Genomic DNA, 16,872 nt, shown 5'->3' on the forward strand with positions numbered 1-16,872 from the left:
AGTGTTGTTTAGTATGTACCTATATACTTTATTGTGTGTGTCGTGTGTGTATATTTTTATTTTTATATACTAATTTAATCCTAAATTATTTGAGTGGACTTTCCAACATAAGTTAAAATATTATTTGGTAAATCTAAGTATCTTATACATTCCAAGTAGGAAGGAATCGTGGGTTATTACCTAACGATAACAATTTATTAATATACCTATATATTATTTTTCCAAGCACGATATCGAAGTTAATCATATTATCCGTATTGTCGTTTGCGTTCATCGATGAAATGCAATTCACTTAGACGACGACACTACGACAGTCGTATCAGTATGACTATCTCATTGTCCATTGAACGAATAATTTAAGTGAAGGGTGGAATGGTTCGTTCAATAAACTAGTAGGTAGGGATACCAAACAACTAATCCGAGTTTTGTGGGCATTAAAATTGGACTAATGTGTTAATAAGACATTTTGACGTTTATTATATACAATATCATGTATATTTTAAAGATTTTTTTTGATACCTATATTATTTTTTATTTATATTTTATAACTACATTTTTAATTTACTTTTTAACATAACTTTTGATAATATACATTATACATTTATAGTTGAATTGAATTTAAATAGGGAAGTTAAATTTTAAAATCAATAAATACATCGAATTTATTGATTTTAATTCATTATCAATTTAATAATTCATAAGGTCCGGTTTTACATGCAAATGCATATTTTATCTGTATTCTGTGCAATGTACATTTAACTAAAAAATATCCGATTCTGATTTGTCGACTTTCATAATGCTTAGATTTTAGGACTCCAATTTTTTTCTTATATATTTGAATGAAATGCATATTAGTAATTAAATTTGTATACATTTCATAATATTGTAGATAGATTCATTACAATAACATATCATTTACGATACCTATCTATTAGTCGATAAACAGTTATTTAATTTTTTCCGAGGCTATGTAAAGTAATCCTTTCAGACAAAACATGTATATTATAAGTTATAAACTTAAAACAAATACTAAAGATCATGGCTAAATAACAGTTATTTAACCAAGATTATCTAATCTTTATAGGTAGTAGTTGATAATAATTTTATTGAATTATGTTCATCAATAACAAATTATCTATTGTTAGATGCTATAATAATATTTTAATATACTAACCAGTGATAATGTGAAAACGGTTAATTGTTAATTTAATTAGAGTTTAAATAAATCATTTATGACTGAAAATATTCATGTTGTGACTAAAAATAATTATTTTAAAAATCTGTAAAGTAATGAAGGAATTTTGCGGAGGGGGCGGACTTAGTTGTGTATCGAGTAGGTATCTAGTATCTACAGTAATCTAAGGTTTTTAAGCGACTCTTGGACATGCGTATTTTGTTAGGTGTAAGGTGACATTTGCCTATGCGGATAATATATTATAAATTTGAATTTTGCGCCTATACCGCGGTGCAGCAAAAGTGCATTGTCTTACAATAATAATGATAATAATTTATTTCGATTAGCCGGTGGCTGTAGTTGCAGCAGCTGATAAAAATATAATAAAAACAATATCGCCGGCAAAGAAAATTTCACGATCTTCCGCCACTGGTCACACTGCACACGGCTCGGCTCGCTGCCATTGGTCCGTTAGCGTATGCATCGCATAATAAATCGCCGTGACGCACGATTAATTGACGAGTAGAAGCAATTTTTATTTCCCTTGTGGTTTTTTGTAAAACCCTTCACCCCCGCGGCACATAAACACGACAAACACTGATTATACGTGAACAAAATCGTTTTCCCAACATTGAACATTTGAACAGTCGTGTACCGTTTATTGCTAATTTGATATTTTACATCGCATCGGCATCACACTCGACACAAACCACGCACGTTGGCCACTTTACAGAGTATACAATATAAAAACATGAGTAATATAAATAAACAATATTTTCGTCACGGTGATAAACACAGTAATATTCAGTATTCTATAGATTGGCTGTCCCTGTGTGTTTTCCCCACTGATACGAACCGCGGAGAACACAACTGCCCATTGGCTTCCTTATTGTCATCAGTGTCTGCGTAAATAGATCGGTCACCGGTGGTCGCTAATAAGAATAGAGTAATAACGATTAGCGAGCGAAGAGCAGCAACGCAAAATCGCAACACGTTACGCGACAACCGCTCGACTTATCTTTTATCTATGCGCTCGACGAGCTGCAGTCGGCACTCTGCAGAAGACGTCTAGAAGAGCAGCAAATTTCCTTAATTTTTTTTTTTTCCCCCCATTCTCAGTCACTGGCACCGCCACTGCCGTTGTTGCGTGCGCGTCCCCGATAACACTCGTCGCAAACGCACGCACGCACGGACGCACGCGCCACTCACTCGCCGACCGTACGAAGAGCAGCGGATAATAATATTGTACAGTGTGAAAAACGCCGAAAATCCCCGCGTATCGTTATTATACACACGCACGCACGGACCGTATACGCGTTTTCGGTTAATTATATTATTAATTTAATACCCATTTGTGTCGATAAATTGTTATTTATTATTTTTTTTTTTTTATTATTTTAATAATATTATTATTATTACTACTGTACGCCGCGACGCCGCCGATCCGTATCGCACGCACGCACGGGCGCCGCCTTACCGCACGTACGTTTCGTAGTCGTGGTCACGTCGTTTGTCGTCACTCGCCGTATACGCGCACCGCCGAAACCGCCACCAACGGCACGCCGAGAACGCCTCATCGACGCTCCGACATCGCCGCCGCCGCTGCCATAAACCGCTCACCGCCCAGACACGCGACGACGAGTCATCAACAACACCGTCACACACCCGCACACACATCGTGCACAGCAATGGACGATCTTAAGGTCGAGGTGCTCTTCGAGAACGGCGCCTATTATGAGGTGAGTTTAACAGACCAAGGGGCGGCTGTCGCCGTACCGTCTGCCGTCGCGCCCGTGTGCGATTTTATTAGGTTATGGTCGCTGACGCCACCGGTTTTCCCCGTCGAGTCGGCGGCGTGCGACCGAGTCTCCTATGGACGAAACACGCCCGTTACCTCCACCGACTCGTTTGGGACGAGTCTTTTCGTCCACTTTTCGAAATCCGAAGGCTCTACTCTGTGTTTGAGGTTATTTCGGTATTTTTTAATTTTTGAAAATTTTTGTCGCCCCCTCACCCCCTCCCATTATAACCACTTTACAACCTACCCCTGTGATTTGTTTGGTCGTTCACCGATCAATTATGTATCGCCAGCTTGCCGAAAGATGTAATAACTGGTTGACTTCATTCTGTTCTACTACAGCGTGTTGTGTTCTCACAGCTTTGTTGTTATATACCGACAATTTAGTGCCATTCTCAAGTTCTGAGATAACCCTTTTTGAATTACCAATCAATCTCATGAAAATAATGTATTAGCTGTGTTACATTGTTAAGTATTCAAATAAATCAGTTAATTTAGCTCCATCATGCGTATAATCTACCTAATTGAATACCTACAAGCTATAATATATCTTTAAAGTTTAAGTGGTCATGATGTAACCGAGTTCAGATAAAAATTATTTTTCAAAATTTGCTATTAAATGTTTTTATTGCCCTGAAATAATGGATAAAAATCAATGTAAATACCTACTTGTAATATGCTTTACCACATAATATACTTTCTGATCAAAATGTCTTGTTACAAGCATGGTAAGAATTTCTTAAGAATAGTATATGCTAATCATTTTTGCTGTACACATGTCATGATGATCTAAAGTGATATATTATTATACTTCACCTAACATGTTTTGAAAGCGGTTTAACATTTGTAGATTCTTACAATTTTGTGTATACTTGTTAAGTTTATTGGACAAGTAAATAATAAACTATGTACTTTAAACTGCTGTAATATTTTTTTATAGTAATATATTTAATAATATTCCTTGTACCTATAGAATTTAGTTAATAAATTTCATAAATGAGTTTTTTACCTTTAGGTATGTTATAAAATTATTTTTGTATAACCATACATTGCCTATATTATGTTAGGTTTAAGACTATTCTTAATTTATGAAATTGTTAATAAATATGTAGAATTAATGTTATTTATATATTTTAGGGTTTTGTCACAGGTGTAATGGAAAGTGAAGTTCTAGTTTCTTTTCCTAATGAGTGAGTATTATTATTATATCTATTTTAAATACTTCATACTTAATTTAAACATATTAATCAAAATTACAAGTTAGTTTCTTTGTGTTTGTATTTACTGGATTGTACTATATGTATCCGTTTCTTTTTTTTTACCATAAATACTTAAATACACTTAAAAAACAAAATTTTAGTAAAAAAACAATCACGTTCTGTTCAAAGTTAGGTTTTATAATAAATTATTCTATTACTTATATTAGAATTATCCTATTTGACTATTGCTACTACAAAATTCTTATTTTGTCCTGCTGAATTATATGGTTGATATTTTTAAAAATTGTTATAGGTAATATCATTAAAATATCCATATATAATAATTTATGAAATTATTGTTTATTTGTAATTTAGTATTAACTCTAGATAAGTATGTTTATACTTTTGTATTCTTTTCCTTCCGATAATTAAGTATAATAGTAGGTATTGTTAAGAAATATCCCTAATTTTAGTTAATAATGGGTTTTAACCTTTGAGAAAATGTTATAACAGTAAAACATTAATTTATCTTTGGTTTTTAGATTTTTTAACGAGAGTTACATAAAAAATGATTTAGTTTAATGACATTTAAAAGATTTATCTTGTGTTGGGGAATTATTGATTCATCAAATGTTAAATGTTCATGCAACTCTGTATTAATTTCATTAAATTTATTTGTGTTATCATTTAATGTTCAATAGTTCAGCTATAACTGAATCATAAGCTATATAAACACAAATATAATTTTAGTAGGTTTAGTCTAGTAGTTAATAACCAATTAATTAATTAAAATGTAAATAATTAGTTTAAGTGTCTCTTAGTCTTATTTCAAAAAAATTTTTCATTAGTTAAAAATGTTATATTAAACTAATTTCAATACTTAACTTTTGAATACCGCTTTAAAATTATGACCACTATATAAAAATGCAGTTTTTTTGAAACTACTTTATTTTAATTAGAGATTTCTATTCTAAATACTACTCGAAATACTATGAATAAAAAAGAAGACATTATGGGTTGTCATATTTTAAGAACATCAGTAGTCAAAGGTTTACTAAATATGTTATGGTTTATATTTTTATAATCCATTCATATTTAAATCTAATACGTTATGTTAACTAAAAAATGTTCTATACAGTTACTGAATAATTTTGTTCTAAATTTTGATAGGTAATTTTTTAAAATTTAACACTTGTTAATTGCTTCTTAATTATTCAATTAAATTGATGGTGGTTATCATTTATAAATAAATAAATATTGCATTTATTTTTCTAATGTAATATAAGTTATAAATAAATTCTGTGATTAATATCAAGAATAATTGAATATATTAAACTTCAGTTAACATTATATGCCTTCTATAGATGATTAGGTACATAATGAGGCAGTAAAAAATAAACTAATATTCAGTTTTTTAATAAAAATTCTTTATTTTATAGAAATTCCTATTTTAAGTATTAAGTTAAAAATTAATACATTTTAAATTATTTTCAGTTGGTATCCTGAAACTAAATTCAACTGTGACAATGTTCGTCTTCCCTTATCAGATGAACAATGTAATACAGAATTTAGTGATAATCAAGAAATAGAAGTAAAAGCAGTCAGGGAACCTCATCCTAGTTTTGGATGGATAAAAGCTGTTATAAAAATTATCAGTGGTAACCCACCATCTCAGTTTGTTGTCCAATATTTCAACTCATCAGTCACAGAAATAGTCTCTCCTGATCGAGTCAGATGCAGTAACAATAATGCTCACATTAATGGAGATACATTTTATAAGTTTGATATCGATGTACCAGAAGATGTTAGAGAGTCGTATGTATTATCAGTTTTAATAGTCAGAATTTAACAATATTATAAAAATATTTTAAATAATAACCATATTACATCTTTTAGTGCTAAAATTGATGGTATCCATAAAGATCTGCAGAAAGCAATTGGAGCATCTCTAGTGTTATATAATCCTGATCAATCAGTGTTGAGTGTTATATCTCGATCACCGTTGACCAGTAAAAGGGCATTGATGTTAGCTGACATGCACTTCAGAAACCTGAATCAAAAGGTTATGTTGCTTAAGAAGACTGAAGAGTTAGCCAGGCAACTGGAAAGTTCCAAGCTACAGATTACATCATCATCATACACTGATGAATTTAATGTCCGTGATGATCTTATGGGTTTAGCTATTGGTGCTCATGGCACTAACATCCAACAAGCTCGCAGGGTTGACGGTATTACAAATATTGAATTAGATGAACATACTGGCGTTTTTAAAATCTACGGAGAAGTAAGTTAGTTTTATTGTATTTTAGTAAAAATATTTAATAATATTGCTTTTAGAATAAAGACGCAGTCATGAAAGCTCGAGGCATTTTAGAGTATAGGGAAGAGTTTCTTCAAGTTCCAAGAGATTTTATAGGGAAAGTAATTGGTAAAAATGGTCGAAACATCCAAGATATTGTTGACAAGAGCGGAGTGGTGAGTTATTTTATTTATCTTTATATTATTGTTAGTATTGTTAATTTATAAGCTCCAAAACTTATTGATTTTCATTTTTTTGTTAACTTGGGTATAATTTTTCCTTATACATAAATTTGACTTAAGATAGTGGAAACACCGAGGGTAACACTAAGCATTATAGACAACTGTACACAAAACATAACTTATTTCTAAAAAATATTATGATTTTAATTTTAGTATTCATTATTTTCCTTATCGTTGAAATCAGAAGGGTGTAATAAAAAAAAAAAACCCTGTATGTTAGAGTATAAGATAATGTATGGTTTTATTATCGGTTAGTGTATTACTACACTAGTAAGTTTAGTTATTTATTGTAACCAGTTATGGTAATTAAGACATTTTTAAACAATATATATATATCATTTTTAATTAGTATTAGCTTAGTTATATATATTTATGTATCTAATTTTTTTTTTTTTTTTTGTTGTAGATCAGAGTAAAAATTGAAGGTGATAATGAGCCACAACCTACCATTCCTCGTGAAGAGGGTCAAGTTCCTTTTGTGTTTGTTGGCACAGTAGAAAGCATTTCTAATGCTAAAGTTCTACTAGAATATCATTTAGAACACCTTAAAGTACTTATTTAATCTTTTTACGCATGAATATTTTTTAACTAAATAAAAATGTTAATATTTAGGAACTTGAACAAATTAGGCAAGAAAAAATGGGAATGGAACAAGAGTTGCGTAGTATTCACAGTACTGGACCAGCTTACCCTCATACCTCAATTCCCAATTATACGATGCAAAGGAGAAATGACCGGTAAATAATTTATATTGTTGTAGAAGGTGTTTTTTTTCAAAGTTTATTTAAAGCGCCTTCTTAATTATAACTTACTATTTCTTTATATTTAGTATGTACGTTTCGGAGTGAGTAGGAACAAAAGAATTTCATTCCACACCCTAACGTCCATGTACAGTTTTTCTATGTTGCTAGCTTTTTAATCGGCCATCTAATTTTTACTTTGAAACATCCAAACTCTTGTATGAGTCTACATACTAATTGTAATGTTACATTAATTCCTTTATAAGTATATTTGTTTGCTCAAGTTATTTAAGATAAAATTAAATTTGTCAAAAGATTTTTTTAATAGCTTAAATTATTCATATAAAAATTTAAAATTGGTCATTCTAAAACCTTCTAAATAGTTAAAATGTATTTTGCACTCAATATAAATATAATAAATATGAATTAATCAGGAGCTAATATTTTTATAATTAAATGTATGAACTCTTTCAAATTAACATTAATTAAATATAATATTTTCTAGCAAATGTACAATTTAAACGTTATTGATTAAGTAAGGATTACATATTCAAATGTTAAGTTTTCTACGGTAAAAAAATATATGCAAATTGTTTATAAGGAGAACAAGAGAGCCTAGATAATAAGAAAGTAGTCAACCAGCTGAACGTTTTTTATAGGTTGGCGCCATTTTTCGTTCAAAATGTTCAAATCTGTGGTTCAAATCATATAGACATAATAGAATTCTATTATGTCTATGTTCAAATCGACTATTGATAACCTATTATAGACGTATAAATACTAGTAATGTTTGGACGAAAAATGGCTACTATCACACCAGTTAGCCACTCTCTTATTATATAAGCTCTCTAAGGAGAACCAATTGACAAAACACTTACAGTGTATATTTTATATGTAAGTTATTATATTAGGTAGAAACAAAAGTTTATATAATTTTCAAATAAGTTATTATTTTATAATTTCTATCAAGTATATTTCAGCTTAGGTTCCCAATTATGAGTTGGATAATAAATATTATTAAATCACTTATTTCTTCAAATATCAGCATTTTTGTTCCTGTTGAAACCACTTTTTAGCCTATTGTGATTTGACTAAATAAATACAAAGTATTAGAATTTTAGTTTTGATAAAAAAGCTAATGACCTAACCATATTATTTTTTCATAACCAATCCCTTTACATGTTTAAATTGAAGTTCATTTTAACTTATATAATTTTCAAAACTAATTGTATTACCAAGTTTAAATAAAAACAAAAAGTTCATTGAACTATTTTGTTTTGATTAACATAAATAGATTTTTATCATATTATAGTAAATTTAATAACTGCATTTGCTGTATTAATTGTGATTTTTATAGATTTAATAAATATGAATAATAAATATAGAACATTGCCAGCAATTGTTACAAAACTGAAATTTTTTGTTTGTTTAAATATTTAACTAAAATTATTTAATATTTGTTTTATTATTATTCTTTATTTGTATAGTAATTTTAATGCTGACAGCGAAAATATGAATAATGGCTTGGGTAACTCTGTTGGAAGAGGAAATAGCAGACCCAGAGGTACCTCAGGCCGGGGTCGAGGTTCAAGACATGATTTTTATGCCAATAGTATGTTTTTTTTTCTTTTGTAAACTTAAAAATACAATTTTTATTTATAAATATGAATTTTTTTTTTAGGTGGTAGTAGAAATCAACATCCAGATGGAGTTGACGATAGACTTCCACCACCTCCTCAACGTTCTAATCAATACCAGTACAATCGAACAGTTAGTCAAGGAAATAACTTGTCCAGAGAACGTCGTGGTGGTAGTAGTAATTCAGCTCCCAGAGGTTCCAGGGGCGGTGGAAATAGGCGAATGGATGATAGACGAAGAACAGCTGATGATGAGCAAACCATTCTTGATAATGCTCAAGACAGTGGTGATAGAGGTAAAAAATTAAACTGTTAATCAATTCTTGTGCTTTTGTTTGTTAGTTTGTTTTTTTTTATTTTTGTTTTTGAATGATGTTTTTAAAGTGTTGCTTGATCAATTCAACAAATAATAATGATAATGAGTATAACTATTAGAATAAGGCTTTGGAAGAAAGGTAGATTTAGATTGCTTTAATTTTATTATTTTGCACTTATTGACAATATTTTATTAATACACGTCCCTACAAAAAATATGTTAACTAGGTATAAATCCAGTGCAACACAATTTTTTTTAAACAATTTGTTCATAATTTTCAAATAACTATAAGTTTTTTATTAGATTTAAAGCTTTGAAATGATTTAAATTGTAAACTTAAAAGTATAAATACATGGTTTTAATAACTAGAATTAGATAAATCAAATTTACATCTCAAGTTCATAATTAATTCAAGATTTGTAATTGAAACAACACTTAACTAAATTTGAATTCTACTGCAAATAACGATCTTAGACATTTATTATAACTTACAAGTAATAAAGATAACACCATAAATATATATATGTATATAAATATTAACTTCAGTGGTCACTACACGTTTATATTATGGTTAATCAAAATTATATGATAAATATTACTTACTTTTTTTTAAAGTATTTTAAGAATTTAGAGATATAAACATACAGTTGATAGACCTACAGGCTAAGCGAAAAAACAGAATAAAGTAATTATTAAAATTTTCATAATGTTTTAACATTTTCCGACACTTGTTTTCATATATCATATGTATAAAGTATAAATACTTATAGAATTTCAATTTATTTTAAAGAATGTCTCAAAGTTGTCAATCATTATTAATTGATTGCATAGTGCTATTTTTGCTTTACATTTTATATACTATTCCACAGGTTAGGTTAGGGTAGTGGTTCTCAAACTGCTTCGTGACGCCCTAGGGCTCCTTGAGACTAATCTAGGGACTCCGCGGGCACATCTGAATTAAATACATTTATTATTATTCGTTAATTCGTTACAGGTTACATTTATATTGTATAAAGTTTGTTTATTAGCAATTTATTGTTCTATAATTGTTTTGAGTTGTAAAATTGGTATTTCAAGTTTTTGGGGCTCCTTGAATTTTTTTTGACATCCTTGTAAAAAAAAGTTTGAGAATCATTGGGTTAGGGTATTAATTCCACAATTCTGTAATCCATAGACTATAAAAGGGTACTTAGTAGTTAGTAATTGGCTATAAATTGGTTATTAATATGATTAATTTTTAAGAAGTAGACTGATTTTTGTGTTAATGTTATTTCTAAGGCTAACACTGGTTTTTATATTTAACTTAAACTACATATGACAATATTATACTTACATCAGTAAGTTATACTGAGTATTGGGTAGGGTCCTTAATATAAACTATAAAGTGAATAATATTTTTTTTTATTGAAACGGGTTTTGAATTAATATTTTTGTTCATTATTATTATTTTTTTTTTCTACTATTTTATTTTATTTTGCGCTAGAGTCTGTATCTAGTGTGGACGCGCAAGTACCGAAGTCCAAAAGCAGTCAAAAACGAAGAAATCGCGCCATAGCTGCTGCTCAAGGTGAACCATCAATCAATTCTAATCCCATTGGTAGTAATAGTGACAATGCTAATAACTGTAAGTAACGCATACTAAAAAAAAGCTTGTAAATAATAAAAGCACGGATAGAAGTTTGTGTTGCAAGGATTTAAAAAAAAAAAAAACAGTGTTTTTTTATGGGAAGACCCAATGATTATGATGCAGGAGTATAGTGTTAAATTTGTCATTATTTTGTAGATTAGCTATGTATCAATGTTTGTTTAGCAACTGTATGTTTGTTTTTTACCCAATATAGTGATTACGTTGTTAACAATGTACCTATATTGTTTGCATGATTTTCATTCGTATATTGACATTGAGTCTAAATTGTATTTATTATTTTTACAATATTACTTAGATAACCAAACTTAGAAACAAAAGCATATGTAGTCTCGTAGAATAGTAAAATTTATTTGCTTGTTTTTAGATATGTGTATTATCTATCTGCCTTTTTAGAAATTAAATTACTCTAACATTTAATACATATTATACACATGGCTTAATTAACTACTGCAGTTATTTTAAACTATACTCTGTATAGAATAAGAGTATAGCTTTTTTGTGTTCACTTAATAAGGACCCAAACAATTTTGTGCCCTTGAGCCACTTCCACGTGATTTAAATTCTCTGTGTATGTGAATTGATGATGGGTAAACTCAACAGATTTTTCCTCTGGCATACTCTTATTCTAAATTTAGTATAGTCATAGTGGATCATAAATATATTTCCGAGCTAATGATGATTTGATTATTTAGGGGTGTATGACTTCAGTAATGACATAAAAAGTGAAACTGTCGCCACGTCTCAAACCGCCAACAATGGAAATACCAACAATGGTAATGCTAACAACGGAAACTCTAAACCAGCCAAATCTCAAAAGTCCAAAGGTCAACAGAACAAGTCTCCTACAAAGAACAAGTCTAACAGCACTGCAACATCAGCAGCTAATGGACAGCAAGTCATGGTAAATGGCTCGTCTTCTGCCCCTGATGCTGATTCTGCTTAAAAAAGTCTTAAAACCTACTACTATAACATCTAAAAGGAACAGGTTAATTTTCTGTTTCTAAATTAAAAAAAAATAACATTTTCGTGGTGTTAAGATTTCAAACCACAAATATTTTATTTTAAATATTTAAAAAAAAAAAAAACAATAATAATTAACAACAAAAAGATAGCATCTTAAAAATGTGTGGGAATTAATGTAATTGTATTAGAATTCTTTTCTGCACTTATAGATATTTATATTTTTTATTTTCTCAATGTATAAATAGTCATGTTAAATACAAAAAAAGATATATTTGAAATCGGCTTTCTTAATGCATGACACAAAATATAAAATACATATATATAATTATAACAACAAATTAGGTTTTTTCCCTAGAAGACCTTAATATTGAGATTTATTAAGTGTTAGTAAAAATTTAAATATCTATTTATCATGTTTGTCGGCGAGTAAACGGGGCTTAACAGATTATTTCTAACAAATTAAAATTGAAAAAAAAACATTATTTATTATATATAATTTTTTTATATTAACAGTGTGTTCTTTATGAGTTTATTTGAAATTTTTTAATTTCAAATAAAATTCCACAAATCAATTTTTAAAAAATATATTCATTACTATATCCTTGATATTCGTAGACATTTTATATAAAAAAAAAATCTTTAATAATTTAAAAAATATAATATTATTTTGAAATTAAATCAATATAAACATATTTATTGATAAATATAATATAATATAATAAATTCAACAATAATAATAATTACTATAATGAATTTATTTATACTTAAAACAAAAATATAGTGAATTAGATTTGTTACATGGCAGTAATTCAGTCACAATGTTAAATCGTGTACGTTAACAACAAAAAAAAAGTAATAATTAATTATAAAATGTTAAAAGTAAACTTACAAAAACATCCAAATAATGATCTTCAAATAAATAGTTTTTTTTCACGTGTATTATGCAAATATGCATTTATTTTTTTTGCGTACACTATTAAACAATTCCAACATAATTGGTTTTGTTTATTATTATAGGTACTTATTTATTTATTATTTTTTAAAACTAATATTAGTAGTTCTATAATGATTTAATTAATAATTATGTTGATAACATTTTTCTTAATGTATGAATTAATAGGGTGTGCAGTCCAAATAAAATAAAATTGGTCATTAGGCTACAATTTATTCAATCATAGTACACGATTAATGTCATATCTGTACTAAATGTTGTCAAAGTCGTAACGGAAGGACGACAATTTGATCGTGTCTTATTTAATAAGTAAAACTTATCTGCGAGTAGAAGATCACTCATTATGTCTTAAATGTCTAATTATTATGTCTCACTAAGTGAATGATTCGAGTAATTTTGGCACCTTATTTAGTGGATTCTGCTGCAATTGTCCAGCATTATTATATATTGTGACTTTTTCATTGATGTATACATATATATTATATACTATTTTATGTAATATATATATATATTATATTACGATCATTATAAATTATACATGCCTATCTCTTATATATATGTTTATAAATGTATTAATATATTATACATGTATACTATATATTATATACATAAATTATATAAGATACTAAAGGTAATACATCCTCTTAATATACTATTAGTTATATAGTATAATCTACTGAAATACATTATTATAATTTTTTTTTTTTGCATAATAAATAAATTGTACATTTTTGAAATAATTTATATGATATTTTGTTGTTTTTGTTATTATCCCTTTTTGTTGGTACTATAATATTAGATTCATCTGATGTAGATTATTGGAAACAATGATTAACCTTGCATAATTTTGAATGTGTTTGTTTTGGGTTTGGTACAAAAAATATAACTGACTCGTCCTTTACAAGAGATGCTCAAGAATTAAAACTGTATCAGCTAATAAAATCATTTACTTTTTAGACGTACTTTGCCGTTAATTACTATGAGGTCTATATCCCTTACATATTTTAAAAACCTACATTTTTTGTGGAAGTAATTTAAATTATGTACAATTCCAAATATTTCATGTAAGTATATTTTTCAATGCTGATCATCGTATTATTAATGGTACAATAAATAATAGTGAACCTACTACCTATAATAAATAAAAGTTATAATTAAAATAAATATAACTTTCAATTAAATAAAGAGTGGTCAAGTGAGTAACGCTCCGCTGTATAGTAGGTCACTATAATGGATGTATTAAATTTGAATCAAATAATATCATTGTACACAAAAAAGAAAAATAATAATAAATAATAATTATTATTTCTATATTATTATCTCTGAAAGAAGATGATTTGTCAGCCTAGATTATTATATAATATATGTTTTAAATTGGGTGATGAAAAAAATGCTAATAAAAAAATATTGTGCTATATGTAGGTAATCTTATAATTTTCAAATACTTTGACTTGGCCAACACAATTTTATCGATATTTAAAAAAAAAAAAAACGAATATTTTAAGCGCCTTAAAATCAGGGAAATACTTTGAAAATTAATTCATGTAAAGAAAATGCCAATCTAAATAACTAGGGACATTTTTAAGTATTTGATACTTGTACTTTTTGAATAATAACAAATACCTACGAATATTTAAAACCATTAGAGGATAATCCGTTATCATTATTTCGTAAAAAATTAAAATTCAAACACTCAAAACATTTTTCCCATAAATTCTTCGAGTTTTCTCTATGGCTATTTGAAAGAAAACTTAGTGTTGAATTTTTTAACCTTAGATGTAAATACAAAAAATTTTAAATGCATTTTCAACAATACAAAATTACTTGTAAATTATCATAAAATTTAATAAAATTAAACAACGCTAATAAAAAAAAAAAAAAAAACGTTATTTTAAGTCTACGTTTTTAACCATTTTTATATACCTACCTATATTGCGTATAAAAAATTATAATATATTATAATATTATATTATATACATTGGAACCTAAATAATTTGAATCGGTTTGTGACAAAAAAAAAAATTTAAGTCATCGAAAATTCGAGTTACGAGATTCCGCACTGTATAAGCAATAAAATGTTCGACGAAAATGTCAAGTTCCTAGGTATTGAAATGTTATTCAGTTGTGAAAAAAATAAATCGTTTGAGCAGAAGTAAGAGAAGCTATTTTACGGGTGAATATGCAATGTCGTTAAAATTTGAATTTAAAATGTTCTTTTCTTAATAAATTAATTTGACCGGTAAATTTTTTTTTTTGATTAGGTATAGTTATCTAATTAAGCAACATAAATAATGCCAAGGGCGTCTCTGTCCCTATTTTCAAGGGGGGAGGGGGCGACTTATTGATACAATTTAAAAAAAAAACTTTTTGTATCATAATTACATATAATTACGAAAATATTAAAGTAGGTACTATTAAATAGAAATAAAAACAGAGGCTCTGGGGGGGGGGCGATCGCCCCATCGCCCCCTCCAGAAATACGCCCTTGAATAATGCCGTAAACTGCTTGTATTCAATTTTTAAATCTTTCATATGAATTTTAAAAACTATTTTTTATTATTTATTTTAACTACCTATACAAACAAATATATTTAACTACTTTTACGGACTTTAGTCAATACCTAACGGTGCAGTTTATGTATACAAACATTTTTAGAAAATTTCAAATTTTTAACACTGCATGAGAAATACAACTTACTTTTTTTTAAATGTAAACATCATCTGTTTTTTCTGCATTTTGTGATAAATTAATTTTTTAAAACTATTTTTGTATAAAAAGTTATTTCCCATTTACAAAATTGACCATGTAAGCTGACTAAGTTCAAATTTGAATTTATAATTTGTTTTTATTGAAATTTTAACTTAAAACTATCTATACGAATTAATAAAAAGTTATGTTTAATACTTCATTATATAAAATATAAATTTCATATGATTTTGTGCAAAAATGTCTATAAAACAAACACAAATTGGGTTCATATAAATATAATTATAAAGTGGATTTTATCCCAAAATTTGCTTGGAGATTCTATCCGTAGGTTGGAGTTTATAGTGTGGTTCAGTACTAAATTTCCTAAGACTTGTCAATCACATTCTTCATACTGACGAATCAAAATATACGCAAATATAATGACATTACGAACAAATAAAACCATCGATTCAAAATCGCTTGTTACACGCGAAATAGATTTTCAAACGGTCTGGGGAATTTAATGTATGGTGTGGATTAGACGATGGAAATTTTGTAGACATTTCGTATACCTACCTACTTTTATGATGAAACTCTTAATGGTATACGATATTTTAATTTTTAACTAACTTACTATTCCCAATACCTACTATTGAATAATAGGTATTTTATTAGACAAGCATCTTAAGCGAGAGCATGCACCAGTTCACCATGTAATACATAATTGTTAGATAGTATTTGAATCAATTAATATTTCCGAATCATTGGATTGGAACTTATGATGCTGTTTCACAGTCTCTTACAGATTTGACGCTACTAGATTTCTTATAGGAACATGAAAAAACTGTGGTTTATACTGATCCACCCGTTAATCTCCAGAATTTAAAAAATAAAAAACAAGCAACGTGCAACATTTTAATAAGAAAGGACCAAATCAAAGTGGAAACTTCAACTGCATTTTTAAGGCCACTTGAATCATGCTTAGAACATAACTGAGAGCTCTTTGAACAATTCATTAGATAAACGTTTTAAATAAATTATTGTACAGAAACTTTGTTATTATTAGGTACTATCTAGGTACATACTACTATATTATTAATATTATTGTAAGTTGTAACTATTTTGTTATTAATTTAATTGATGTAGTTAACTAAAATAAATAAATACATAATTATAATAATAATTAGTTGGCATTTATTTTATTATTTCCAGCAG

General features: G+C 28.0%; 1 protein-coding gene across 3 annotated transcripts; it reads left to right on the forward strand.

Moving 5' to 3' along the window:
• The first annotated feature begins 1,985 nt into the window (after positions 1–1,985).
• LOC114131463 (fragile X messenger ribonucleoprotein 1 homolog) lies at positions 1,986–13,712 on the forward strand. Of its 3 annotated transcripts, none has more exons than XM_027996685.2 (11): positions 1,988–2,913; positions 4,110–4,162; positions 5,666–5,986; positions 6,068–6,455; positions 6,509–6,646; positions 7,119–7,262; positions 7,325–7,449; positions 8,940–9,064; positions 9,134–9,385; positions 10,889–10,972; positions 11,746–13,712. In XM_027996685.2, exons 1-11 carry the CDS (start codon positions 2,863–2,865, stop codon positions 11,994–11,996), a joined length of 1,932 nt encoding a protein of 643 aa, XP_027852486.1. In that variant the 5' UTR covers positions 1,988–2,862; the 3' UTR covers positions 11,997–13,712. The 3 variants fall into 3 exon arrangements, with proteins under 3 accessions (XP_027852487.1, XP_027852486.1, XP_027852485.1); XM_027996684.2 differs by having other exon boundaries at positions 1,990–2,913; positions 10,889–11,029; XM_027996686.2 differs by lacking the exon at positions 10,889–10,972 and having other exon boundaries at positions 1,986–2,913.
• Positions 13,713–16,872: the final 3,160 nt, after the last annotated feature.

This window comes from Aphis gossypii, chromosome 2 (assembly GCF_020184175.1).
Source record: "Aphis gossypii isolate Hap1 chromosome 2, ASM2018417v2, whole genome shotgun sequence".
NCBI lineage: Eukaryota > Metazoa > Arthropoda > Insecta > Hemiptera > Aphididae > Aphis > Aphis gossypii.